Below are 14,587 nucleotides of genomic sequence, written 5' to 3'. Positions count from 1 at the left end.
ACAATAATCGCCCACTGATAATTACCGTCAACGAACGCGAGAATAACAAACCAACCCCCACCTCAACCGACCGAGACACCGCATCCCAATTCCACTCCAAGGATTGGTCGTACAACTAAACCAAGTAACTCCGAGAACTCGAAGCTACCTGACCACCGGAAACCACGACCCTGCCCACACTGAACGGGAGGCCCAGCTCCCCAGCCCCATCATACAGGACTTATCCCTATTAACAAGGGCCCCAGTAGCCAGCTCAAAACACCGAACAAGGTCCTGAACCGCAACCACAGAGCCATCGGTAGCCACAAACAGCATTATATCATCAGCATGATATGATAGAGCCCAGTAGGCTCAGGAATCTGTACACCAGTTGATTGACAGTTGAGAGGCGGGACCAAAGAGCCAAAGCTCAACCCCCGCAAGCACAATTAGGTGAGTATATCCACAGATTGGTAAACAGAGACCAGCGGGCAGCCTCGGAGGAACCACCAAAGCACAGGACTGAACCGCACGAAACAAAGCCTCCTGAAAAAGAACATAAAGGAGCATAGATAAGGGACACCCCTGCCTCACCGATCGACGAACGACAAAAGGGACACTAAAAAAACATTAATGCACACACGACTATGACAACGGGCATACAACATATGTACCCAAGAAACAAACACCGGAGGAAACCAAAACCTCTCCAAAGCCTGCAACACAAAGCCTATCGACACACATATTGTTGAATGCCTTCGACCAATCTAAGCTGAGCATCGCCGCAGGCAGGCGAAGCTCAGAGGCACACAGAATCACATTACGTAAGAGAGCAATGCAATGAAGCAAAGACCTACCCGGAACGCCACAAAATTGCTCAACCGAAACCACAAAACCAATAACATCCGACACAGACCCGCCAGCAACTTTGAGACAACCGTATAATCAACATTTAACAGGGTGATCGACCTCCAATTTGATAGAAAATGCAAATCACCTGGCTTCGGAAGCAACCGCACAACCCCCATCATAATGGGACGCGGGTAAACAACAGGTCTAGAAACAAAACCGAACCACCTCCAAAAAAGCCTCACCAAGCACATCCCAAAACGTCACATAAAATTCCACAGGGAGCCCATCCGAGCCAGGCACCCTGCCGGATCGGAAAGACCGCACCACACCCCATAGCCCGGCCGACGACACGTCCCTCACCAAAGCGGAACAACCCACAGCTGACAAACCAGGCGAGCAGTGACACAAAAGGAAAGCAGCCAGATCCTCATCAACCTCTACCTCCTCACACAGCGCCCCCAACTCCTGCTGCACGTACAACAAGACCCCATCCGTGTTAGACAAAACAGAACCATCCAGACGATGGAGACCGGTGAAAAGAACCGAGTCACGAAGGGCTTTCTCCTGCCGCAAAAGAAAAGGAGAAAACCGTTCACCAGACACACGCTTGTCAACACAAGCCCGCACTCGAACCCCCTCTGCCAACTCCTCCCGTAAACCACAAATGCGCTCCTTACTCACAGAAATAGCAGCAAAACAATCAACCCCACTATTAAATTAAGCAACACATACAACCGAGTCAACAGCGCCTGAAGAAAGCGCAACAAACCAAAACACCCCGCTGCCTCACGCTTCGCAACCAAAACAAAAAAAAAAGACTTGCATTCCACTTTGCACCACTCCCACTAGTCTAACACAGACGGAAATTGCACTTGCGAGCAGCAAGCCCCACCCACTACCCACGAAACGCCTCACGCACCCCAAGGACAATGCAGCAACCGACAATTCAACTTCCCCACACGAACCTGACTACGAACAGCAATACGCACCACAACCAAACAATGATCAGAAAAGGCAACAGGAACCGTATGAAACGCAAAAACAGAGCCCTCCCGCCCATGAACATAAAAACGATCCAGCCTGGAACACGCCCCTCATGCAGCAAAGGTGAATTCCAATTTGCCTCCAACCATGAGAGTAGCATCACGAAACCCACAACTCTGTAAGGTGGAGACCAATGCCCGAGAAACATTCTACGGATGTGCACTATTGCAATCCCGTGCCTGAGTGACACAATTAAAATCGCCCCCCAAAACCATGTTCCTTGTGTCATGACGCAAGAAGTGTAACAGCCCACCCTGGAAAAACTCCTCCCTCTCCCGGCGATGCACCGCGCCAGAAGGAGCGTACACAGTCAAGAAGGGAATCTCCATCCCAAGGTACCGCACACGAACGAACAACACCCGGCCATCCTCATCCATCTCCATGTGAAGCACTTAAATGGACGCCCTCCGGGAGAACAGCATCAGAGTGTCCCCAAAGGACATCCTCGGTGCATTTAGCACTACATAAAAATCATCAGTCAACCCAGACAAAGCACCCAAGTCACGCACATTATGCTCCTGAATAAAGGCTACATCTACACGCTGCTCACAAAGCACAGCCACCAAGCCCATCTGCACTGCCAAGTCATGCAACACACGCATATTCAGCGTCCCACAAGTCAAAGAGGGCGCCATCAGGACCCCACCAACCCCACAGTCCCCTACGAAGGCGGACCAGAGCCCCCCACAGGGGAGGCAATAGGAACAGTAGGCGCATCATCTGGCAACCCTGCAGTGGAGGGCCCCACAGGAACGTCGGTGCTTGCACTCTCTGTAGACTTCGAAAACTTCATAGTCGGCACATCCCGTCCAGTACCTTCCACACCAGTGGACACCACCCACTGTGCATCCTCAACCCCCTCCGGGGCGTCACTGCCCCCAGAGGGAGCCCGGGAGCAACAGACCTCAGCAGGCCACCAGAGGGAGGAGGAGGAGGGGCGCACGCCACAGCAGCCCCAGCCGTAGACCCCCCTTGCTTGATGGGAGGACCCTTGTCTGAGGAACACGTCCGTGCCTCTCGCATACGACGGGGCTGGTCCGACGTCGCGACCGGGGAAGGCCCTCTAGAGCCACGAGAGGATCGCAGCCCCTCCGGAGCAGCACAAACTACGTCGGATGCACAGCCACAAGACGAAGGAGCAACACGACACGAAGGACACACAGGATCGCTACTCTCACCTCTACACAAGATGGAGCAGCTTCCACAGGCGTACCCGTCTCAATGTCAGCAACAGTTGAATCCCGATGAACCTCCGCAGTGACGACGTGCACAGGAAGCGAGGCCGCCGCATCAGACACCAACGGGCCAGGTGGACCAAACTGCTGAACAGCCAGAGTAGAATCAGTCAAATCAGAAGGCACCATCGATGGGAAGGGGTCGCAGGGGACAATCACGGCCTCTGCAATACCTGGCTTGGCCCCCCAACTCCCAAGGGAGGGAAAAATCACCCTCCTGAAAGAGGGCTGGCTCCCCCATCCCGGAAGCAGTGCCACTGGCCTCAAGATGCCCTCGCAATCCACACCTAAAACAGGTGCGCGGTTGATCCTCATAGAATACCCGCATGTTAAAGCCGTAGAACTTGACCTGAGAAGGAATATCACGTGTCAAGCACATGCCAAGGGTCCACACATTGGTCCTCAAGCCCGACAGGTGGCCTGAGCAGAGATAAGTTATACGGTGAATGAACACAGTACCGTACCGAGAGAAGCAGGTGTGAAGGACCTCCTCGAGAAAGTCCAAGCGAACTCCATGGATGCTGACAAACGTCGGCGCCACACACCGGTCCGACACCTCCACAGTACCAGCAGAGCCCGGGAGTTGTAGAGAACGCCCAGCAAAATCACTCACGAAGCGCTGATATGGACTAGGGGCAGAGAACTTGACCACCACACGCCTGTCAGAGATCTTCTCAAGGCCGTAAATAGTGTGCAGGTCCACTCGTAAAACATCCAAAAGCGTCACCTCCATCAACGTCCAATCAGCAGCCGCCGAGAACTCCAATCCTGCAGACTCCACCCCTCCGAATCCGCGTCACCGACGACGCCATAAAGCCAGCCGCCCTCACAGGCTAGCCGGCACACCACACACCAACAACAGCGACCTGCTCGCACCAGACGTCAGCCAACAACTGAGAGAGCGCCGACGCCGTGACCACACCCTGCAACGAGCAAGCAGCTAATCCAAAATTCCTCATTATCATTCCATATTCCATTTTTTCTTCAAATTCTCACACATACACTTCTGGTACATTAACAGACGGAAAAATTCAGAACAGAAAAGCGAGGACAAAAGTGACCTTGATCCCATGCACATCAGTCGAGAACTGAAAGGGTGAGCTGTCGGCTCACCTGAGCGCTAACAAGTAAATGTGCTAGTTGGATGAGGTGTGGGGAGTGTGGTGGCAACCACCAGCCAGGTCGGACGTTCCCCTGCTCTCCCTGCTGGTGTTTACATTGGGCAATTGTTGGTTGCCCTGACGGGTGGTTGTTTTTCAGTCTCGGTATGGGAGGAAGGACTCGGCTGGGCTGACATTTACATGTCAGGTGGATATTGGCGTCGTCAGCAACACTCTGTTTGCAGTTATGGGTGTGAAAGTGGAAGATCTCGTCGGTCAACAGGTTGTTTGTGACGACAGAGTAGTTGTGAAGTTCGCCGAGAGTGGCTTCTTCCAGAGGTTTCTCGACCGGTATGAAGACAAGGTGGTGGGGCTGAGCAACAGTCTTGGCTCTGTGACTGTGACGAATTTGAGTGTGGAGTACACATACGTGTCTATTAAGAATGCGCCATTTGAAATGTCTGAGGATCTTCTCCGTCGGGCTCTTGCCATGTATGGGCGTGTGGACTTTAATCATGCCTGTAGATACACGACCAGGGACGTCAAGGGACTCGGTAATGGTAACAGAATGGCTAAGATGGTCCTTCATGGGAATGTGCCTTTGTTGGAAATTTCCAACACTAATAAACTACTATTGTATTATAATAAATCATTATTATTATATACTAACTACAGTAGTCACTAAATTTACTAACAGTAGTGTCAACATAAACTAACCATAACATCTGCGTATTAATGCTAGAATTCTCACGAAATAGAGCAGCAATATTGCGTCAGATAATGTCTAGTTAGACACATTTATTACCAATGGGTTAGAGAATTGAATGTGGTTCTCTAAAATCATCAGTATTCCGTGTAATAATTACTTACGGATAATATAACTCCCAATAAACTCAAATCGAGAGTTATTAGCTAAATTGTTCTGTAGTAACATTTCCTTCAGTCACGCACGAATGTCATGGAGAGAGATAAAATCTTCTCCTTTTCTCGTTTAACACCATAAAACGAGAATACGATAATATTTAAACCCCTATAATTGCAACCCAGTCCTCATTAACGCATTTCATCCATAATCGTGTGGAAAAGAATTATTCATGATTAATAATTTCTGTGGTGAATGCGAGAGTCAGGTTGGGGAAGGCGGCGACGCCATTGTAGGAGAGCGTGCTTGGACGACAGCGTGCGAGAGAGGAGGGTCCTGGCGTGAAGAGTGGCGAGACACGTGGTGATTGGGAGTTATCGGCAAGAATTACGCTGGTACCCAACTAATAGTGAATAATTATTCCTCCACGTGCTCTATAGTGCCCAGCCAGCCAATAACGTGTCTACAATTAAAGCCAAAACCCACAAATACGCGTACAACGCAGTGAACGTCTGGGACTGGCAGACGCGATATCGGCAGACTTCAGTATTCCATACACTCACGTTAAGTATAGGTTTCTTTCTTGATGCATCATCTAAGATTGTATATTTGTGAGTAGTCTGTCGTTATATAGTGAGAAGACCCCATATCCAACGTTAGTACCAATTCGGCATTTCTTCTGTTTCATGAATATTGAGCTTAAAAGTAGCCTATTCCAATGCTACTTAATATTCTTTAATTTTCAGCCTGTATGTGAGGAGTCATCGAGTCGTTTCTCTTCATTTGCGTCATTCACCTCTAGTTTCTTCTATGTGGAGATCCTGTGATCACGAGGACGAATGACGAAACGATGTCATAGAAATCGTCTTAAAGCTAAGACTCCTTTCGTACAAATTTAATTCACCTAATTTGATTCTTATACAATTTTGTAAGATCATTATATTGAATAGATTATTACCAGATATGATGATTGGTAATTCATGTGTTTGCTTTGACTGTTGCTCATTAATTTAATAATCATTAATATTCACAATTTGAGTTCACATATTTGAATCTATAGCAGTTAAGATTTATAATATCATTTACTCAGCAATGAACTGGTGGCGAACCACACTAGTTCCTAGACGTATATGAATTTCTAGCAATACCCCCCCAATGTAGGTGTTTGAGGCTCTGACTTTAATTAATTAATCATACAGTCCATTCATTATTTCAAGTGATTATCCTTTTCAATAATTATCCATAGACACTGGTTCTCTAGTGTTATTCTAATGATCACTTTTATTAGTTTTCCCTCTTTTCTCAAAAGTGGGTGGTCCTTCGTTTATTAAATTAAATAAGTAAATAATTGAATAATTGAGTCAAGCCCCAGATATCCCACAGCCTTCTTCTCTCGCACTTGCTGGCTTTATGGTCTACTTCTCCTACCGTGGGCAGACTCGGACGTGTTTTAAATGTGGCCACGTTGGATATTTGGCTGCTGCCTGCGACACTCGGATGTATGATCGGGTTAATGTGTTTCATGAAGCGGATTTTCCTCCCTTGCCCGAGCGTGAGGATGTCTCGGTTGTTGTACTCTTTTTGAGAGGACAGCCGCAGTGATGGGTGCCGCTCCAGTAAGTGTGGGTGTCGGGGTGGTGGGGGGTGAGGACCCGCCTCCGCCGGCTGCCCGGTGACATGCGGCTGGCCGTGGGCTCTACTGGGATGCCTCCTGCTGGGGAGACAGTTCGGATGATCAGAGGCCTTTCTCCAAGCGTTCTCGGAGGGCTAGGAGTGTGTCGCCCCCTCGTGGGTGGGCTGCAGAGTGTGAAGTTGTGGATGATGATGTGATGGAGGGGCCTGTGCAACCTCCTGTGACGCCTACGGCGCCTGCTGCCAGTGTCTCCCCTCCTTGGGAGGTTGCCCCTAGTGATCGTGACCTCGTGGTGGTCCTCACGAAAACTGTGCACTGGGAGGCCTCTGATCCTGTGCCCGGTGGTAGGAGCCCTGGCAGGTGTGCGTTCTCTGTGGTTTTCGCTGGAGTGAAGAACCGTGTGACTATCAGTACGGATCTCTGTGGCTACCCTTGTCCGTTCCCAGGTGCTCGAACCCCTCGTGCTGCACCCCTCCCTGTGGTAACGGTCTTTGGGGTCCCGCTCGATGCGTCGTAGGCTTTGGAACTTACTGTGGATAGCCGGGTGAATCCGGCGCCGTGGTGCCCCTATACTATTTGGGTACCGAGGGTGAAGTGTTTTGTTTATGGGGTGCTGGAGCTGATGCCTCAGCCTTGTGCGTCGCCTGGTAGACCGATGTCTGATGATGTCAGGCTCGTTTGGGAGGCATACTGCTTGCGGTTTCCGAAGAGGGAGTTTCCCGATAAATATGCGTAGTTTTGTGCTTGCGTTATATGCTCCCGGAACGTTTATAACTTATTGTATTGTCTGGTATGTGGTTGTTTTGTTTGCATAGTTTAGGCCTTTGTGTAAATTGTTTTTGTGTTTGTTCATACTGCATTGTGTTTTCCGTGTATGTTAGACTGTTATCTTCTGTGTTGTGTTTCTAATGGTGTTCTGTGTGTGTGTGGTGTTTTTTTTGGCCGGGTCCTGCGTGTTCGGGTATTTTTTACCTGTGTGTCTGGGTTGTAGTTGCCGTTTGTTTCCCGGTTCTTGTGTGTTCCGGTCGAACGGTCGCATGTTTCTGTATTGTGTGTGCCGGGTGTTCCGTGGGTTGTGTGTGTGTATTGAAATTTTTTATTATTATGTACCTTTGCTTCTGCATGTTTATTTTGCGCCATTGTGTGGTTTTTAATGTATATAACTTGGCGCGCCCCGTCTAGGTTGTGCAGTTTCTTATTGTGTTTTCTAATGAATTTTGCTTGTTTCATGGGTTCTCATATACGTTTTGCGCTATGAAAATTGTTCACTGTGTTTTTACTTGTGTTCACAGGTGTTCAGCTTTTAGTGTGACATTTGTATTGTACTTTTGTGTTGCTTGCATGTCAATTGGTGTTATGTTGTTGGATGGTGTGTGCTGGTGTACGGTTTTTGTTTTGGTGCTTCGGTGCCTTAATGTTGAATTGCTTTCCTTGTCATGTCTTTGTTTTATAAAAAAAAAAAAGTTGGAAGGGTGTTGCTTGTTTGTTTTCTTTTTGGGGAGTTATTTTGCTTTGTTCAGACGTAGGTTGCAATTTTCACCAGTTTGTGGTTTGTATTGTTTCTCCTGTCTTTCCAGGTGTCCTTCCCTGTCGATGGCAAGTATGACATACGCTAAATGTAGGGTGCTCATAAACTATTGCTCCCTGTGCCTCTCTGAGGGAATCAAGTTCAGGCTCTTGGTTTCTGGTAGGCATAAGGAACTCCCGTGACTGATGACCTCAAACTAATATTGAACATGTCAGTTTGGATAGCTTCAGGTTGCCTCTGGGGTTCACCACAGAAAAAGGCAAAAGGAGCTCAACAGAAAACTACCATCCGATTAGCTTGACATCACACATTTTTTTTATTAACACATTAGGTACATCTGTATTTGTGCAGCTACCCAAGAATAAATGAAGGGGAGTACAGTGTGTCAAAAAGCTAGCTATCTGGTGCTAAAATATCCCCATCACACAGGATGGTTAGTTATTTAGTCATACAGAGCCATGTGATAAGTAGTCTGCACAGGCAAACTCTGGCTGGATTATGAGGATATCATGAACACAAGAGTGAATAAGGTAGCAGTGATACTGAGTTTTCATCTCGCAGGATGGTTAGTCATACAGAGGTATGTGATAAGTTGACATCACAATTTGCAAAATCATGGAGAGAAGCCTAAGGAGTCATTCACCATCATTCAGTGAACAATCTTGTAAAATCGACACAACATGGGTTTGTTAAAAATAGATCCTGCATTACAAATTTGCCCACATTTTTGGAAACGGTAACAAGCTACTCAGACAAAGGACTTCTGGTTTATGCAGTACACATGGAAAAATACTAGAATGAATAAAACAATGGCTAAAACAAAAAAACAGAGTCGTACTAAATGAGAATGAATCTGAGTAGAGAAGTGTGGTAAGTGAGGTACCACAGGGGTCCATTTTGGGGCCAACCCTTTTTGACATACATCATTGACATAGATGAGAATATTATAATCCACATTATCAAATTTGCAGATGACACAAAGATTTATGGTAAAGTGCGAAATGAAAATCATATTGAAGCCTTACAATGAGATCTGCATGAACTCTACAAATGGTCATAAGACTAGCAAATGCATTTTATTATAAAAAAATGTAAGACCTTGCATGTGGGTCATAGCAACCCACGCCACAACCACCAAGCTAATAACATTACCCTGCAGCAGATTGATGAAGAAAAGAACCTTGGAACTGTCAAACACCTGAATATATACAGTTGTTTGTAAATTAGTTTTTCAAATATTTTGACCAAAGTTGATATAATTGATCTAAAGTTTTGATTTCAGTGAGATGACAACTTTTATGGATTGGGATTATTAATTAAGCCTTTTTAAGGATATCATGGGTAGGCTTGGAGTTCAATTGATTATAGAGAAAGCTATGGCAGGAGACGAAATTAGAGTTTTTTTTATTAAAATAAGGTTGATATTTTAGAGTAGTTAATTCCTTCAATTTTAGGTGATAGGATTATAGAGTTTGTTGAGGATAGATTTAGAAACCGAGGGTAGATGCCTATGCAAGCCGTTCTTGAATTTGCCACTCCATATATAAAGTGACAGTTTTCCCTAATCAGAAATGTCATAGCTCAAATAATCCACCTAACCTATCAAGGCTAATGTATAGTATACATTAATATTATAGTGCTTTAATATTTACTAATACATGAGATTTTTAAAAATGGATTTGGGGGATTGTGTACAAAATGCAACGTTTTAAGTGAGAGGATGGGATAGCTTTTGAGATAATTATTTCATAGATTTTGGATGCTGGGATCTTATCTGTAAGAGTTGTGTCAACAAATGAGAAGATACTATTGAATTTGGTAGAAATGCCAATAGCTGTATGATCATGTATTTCCCGTCACTAGGAAGGAATATTGTGTTTTATTTCAGTTCTTCTTAGATCCAAATTCACTATATGCAAATTAATCCATAGGTATTACGTAACTATATCCTTAAAAGTTTTAAAATGATGTAACCACATATTATTGAAACTTACCTTCAACCACAAGAAAATACCACCCTTTGGAACAGTCCATTCACACAGACCTGAAACAATTTTATATATTAGTCATATTTACATAATTTGCTTTTTTATCTTTACAACTTCTTCCACTCTACCAATTACCGTTGGAGTGCCACAGGGCAGCATCTTAGGACCTCTTCTATTTCTTATATATATCAATGATCTGCCTAATGTCTCTAATATTCTTAAACCTATATTTTTGCTGATGATACTATCCTTATCTATTCAGACCTCAACACACATACACTAAATAATGTTGTGATTAATGAATTAAAAAAAGTCCACTTATGGATGTCAACTAACACACTAACATTAAACATAGAAAAGACCTACTACATCTTATTTGGAAGCAAATCATCGAATGCAATTCAGCTACAGATAGACAACATTAACATCAGAAATAAAAATGACGGCAAGTTTCTTGGCCTATTCCTAGACAAGAGACTCAACTTCAGCACCCACATTCAACACATAATTAAGAAAGTCTCTAAAACCGTTTTTATGCTCTCTAAAATAAGATATTATGTTCCTAACTCTGCTCTCCTCTCACTATATTATGCACTATTCTACCCCTATCTTAATTATGGTATCTGTGCATGGGGGTCTACCACTGCAAACCACCTTAAGCCCATCATCACCCATCAAAAATCTGCTATCAGAATAATAACAAACTCTGCTTTCAGACAACACTCAGCTCCCTTGTTTAAATCCCTAAACTTGCTAAATATTAACTCCCTCCACACATTCTCTTGTGTCAACTACATTTACAAAACCCTGTTCTTATCTTAAACCCAAACCATGCTCTGAAACTCTCCCTAGACAGATGTAATAGGACCCATTATCACCACACCAGAAATAAGTATCTCTTTGATATCCCCAGGGTCAAACTTAATCTGTGTAAACACTATGCAAATTAAGGGACCTAGACTATGGAACTCACTCCCTAGTGAATTGAAAAGCTGTCAAACTTTTGCCTTATTTAAAAGCAAAACCAAAAAGTACCTAATTTCATCTTCGTAGTTTCCTACACTGAGCTTTAAATTTGCTCTGTATCTAATGTTACCCAATCTCCCAACCTTTATGTACTTAACCCAAACAACTTTATCATTGTGTTCATTGCTGTCTTCTTTTATGTGCTAGCCATATGCTGTATTGTGCCTACTAATTTTTGTTAAACTACCATGCAAGCTGTCATTGCAATCAATCTGAGCTACCTATGTGCTTAATATACCTTCAATTTTCTCTCATCTTTTTTTTCTTGCTTTGGTAACTGTTATCATTTTTTATAAATTTTGCAAGTATTTACCTACTTAAAATTTACTTAGATTAAGGACCTGCCCGAAATGCTGCGCGTACTAGTGGCTCTACAAGATTGTAATTACTATACTATGTATCCTCACAATCCCAATGTACCTTCTTGTATATAAATAAATAAATAAATAAATATTGCATATTTCAGTAATATCTGAGTAATCAAACTTCCAGTTAGGGAGACAAGTCAAGCTTCAATAATCTATATTTATTTATTTATTTAATTATTTATTTATTTATTTATTTATTTATTTATTTATTTATTAATTTACTGTATATACAAGAAGGTACATTGGGTTTGTGTGAGTACATAACATTGGTGTTTTTACATTCTTGTAAACCCACTAACATGCATAGCTTTTCAGTCAGGTCCTTAATCTAACAGATAAGGTGAGATGAATAGGTACATTATAGCAAAATTTTAGTTCAACATAATAACTACAATATAAATTGACGGAGATGATTACACTAGTGAAGATGCATCTATTAGGTGCTAATACTGGGGAAGTGGTTAGTACAAGATACAGTGTAAGTTTGAAGCACAAGATAGGAAACTATGACGATGGATAAAATTAGGTACTTTTTGGTTTACTTTTAAATAAGGCATAGGTTGGATAATTTTTGTATTCATTAGGAAGTGAGTGAATATGATGGGTTACGGAGTGTTATGCTAAGAGCTATAGCCTCGGACACAAATATAATGAATTAAAATAAAATAAAATTACATTGTTGTATAATAAAATGAATTGCACTTGTATTTAAAAAGTGTCCCAAAAATGTATACACATTTTAACAGCTGATAGCTCAATTGATGTTTCTTTCTTTCGGATTGAATTTTCAGCACGATGGGGCACCCCCTCCCCACACTACCATCGTGATGATAGTGTGAGGGGGGGGGGCGGTGATCTTACATAGATCTTATCCTATCATGATTCTTCTTCTTGAGATGATTTCGGAGCTTTTTTATTAGTGTCCCCGCGGCCCGGTACTCAACCAGGCCTCCAGCCCCAGGAAGCAGCCCGTGACAGCTGACTAACACCCAGGTACCTATTTTACTGCTAGGTAACAGGGGCATAAGGTGAAAGAAACTCTGCCCATTGTTTCTATGCTATGTTTCTATCCTACCTTGATAAGATCTTGCCAAATAGGTGGATTGACAAAGTGGTTTCGTAGAATAGCCTCCTCAGTCACCACACCTCAAATTCTAATTTTTTTTAAGGGGATACTTAAAATATAGAGTTTACACCACAAAACTGTCAACAGTCGCCGAATTGAGAGTATCCATTGAACAAGAATGCACTCAATTACCAAACAAAATGTTTCGTGATGTTTGTGATTCCATTGCTTCGCGTTATCAACAGTGCCTGTATCAGAACAGACATCAGTTTGAAAACATGCGTTGACAAAACAAATAAACAATGTCTGTAGATTCTATTGCATTTAAATAAAAGCATTAAAAAAACACCCCTAGCTTTATAATTATTAAAAGTGTGTATAAATTTTTATGGGGCACTTTGCCTTTATATATATTGTATATATACAGCACATTATGTATAATATAACATAGGGACAGGGAAGCTGGAGGTTTGTCAAAGCTCCCATCATTATTCCAGAAGAATAATGATGATGATAATAATACGATGGCAACATATGTTAAATCAATACCGAATTATGGGCATACCTGAAAGGTGCATTTCTGCTGCTTTTATAATGTCATTTCTTTTGTCACAGTAGAATGTGCGGAGATCTGCTATGTGCTTCTTAAAGCCATCTTCTCCCCACTCTTTCAACAGCTCACTCATCACTACCTACATATTTTATTATTTATTCATCGGTAAGAAAATTTCATGTTTAAAATTAAATACAGATGTAATTGAAAAAAAGTGTTGAATGTAACGAAATGCCATTTTCTGGGGGAGCCCCGGAGGCTCCCTATCCAGACTGATATGTGCAATATTAGATTGGGTCATCATTTACGGGAGTTCTTGTGCCTACCAGGAACTACAAACCAGAACCTGGGGCCCCCTCAGAGAGGCACAGGGAGCAATGGCCATATGAGCACTCTACATTTAGAGTATCTGTGCTAACGATTACTGGCTTCGACTCTGTTCCAGCATCCAGACTGGGCCACTGTCGGCAACATAAGAGGCATTTACGAAGGGATCAAACAAGCAACACGCCCTACACAAAACAGGACGGCTCCTCTGAAGTCAGCCACTGGAGAGATCATTAAAGACCGTGATCAATAGATGAATCGCTGGGTGGAACATTACTCCAAACTCTACACCAGAGAGAACTTGGTCAGCGTAGAGGCTTTGGATGCAATCGAGTGCCTGCCCATTATGGAAGAACTTGATCTTGAACCGACTGTGGAAGAAGCTGAGAAAGCAGTGGATTCACTTCCTCAGGGAAGGCCCCAGGAGACGACGGGATTCCGCCTGAAGTTCTCAAGTGCGCTTCTCAAAAGTTCTCAAAAATACAGGTGACAGAAGAGATGTCAACAACTATCGCGGCATCTCCCTCCTCAGCTTCGTCGGCAAATTCTTCGCCAAGGTCGTCTTGGTCAGGCTTCAGATTCTTGCTGGAAGAGTGTACCCTGAGTCACAGTGTGCTTTCCGAACATAGAGGTCGACCACAGACATGGTGTTCTTCCTGAGACAGCTTCAAGAAAAGTGCAGGGAGCAGAGAAAAGCCTTGTACATCACCTTCACTGACTTTACAAAGGCCTTCGACCTCATGAGCAGGGACGGACTCTTCGAGATCTTGGCCAAAATTGGCTGTCACCCACTCTACTCAGCATGAAACAATCGTTCCACAAGGACTGAAGGGAACAGTCGTGTACGGCGGCTCAACTTCTGAACCATTCAACATCAACAGTGGTGTTAGACAGGGGTGCGTTCTTGCTCCAACCCTGTTTGGCATCTTCTTTGCGATCCTTGTCAAGCATGCCTTTGGAACAACCACAGAGGGTACCTATCTCCGTACAGGATCTGATGGAAAGCTCTATAATCTATCCAGACTC

General features: G+C 43.9%; 1 protein-coding gene across 2 annotated transcripts in view; it reads right to left on the bottom strand.

Annotated features, from left to right (window-relative positions):
* Positions 1 to 14,587, bottom strand: part of LOC123757397 (kynurenine/alpha-aminoadipate aminotransferase, mitochondrial) — a 246,314-nt gene that overhangs the window by 54,286 nt on the left and 177,441 nt on the right. For both annotated transcript variants that reach the window (XR_011229092.1, XM_069326949.1), the window contains exons 8-9: positions 13,247 to 13,373; positions 10,228 to 10,277 (exon numbers count right to left, since the gene is read on the bottom strand). Coding sequence is in view for 1 of the 2 variants with exons in the window: in XM_069326949.1 (XP_069183050.1) it covers positions 10,228 to 10,277; positions 13,247 to 13,373 (177 nt within the window). In the remaining variant the exon portion in view is untranslated. The remainder of the gene's footprint in view (positions 1 to 10,227; positions 10,278 to 13,246; positions 13,374 to 14,587) is intronic.

The sequence above is a fragment of the Procambarus clarkii genome, chromosome 19, assembly GCF_040958095.1.
Source record: "Procambarus clarkii isolate CNS0578487 chromosome 19, FALCON_Pclarkii_2.0, whole genome shotgun sequence".
Lineage (NCBI taxonomy): Eukaryota > Metazoa > Arthropoda > Malacostraca > Decapoda > Cambaridae > Procambarus > Procambarus clarkii.
Note: the sequence above shows the minus strand (reverse complement) of the source record. Positions and strands in the feature narration are given on the sequence as shown.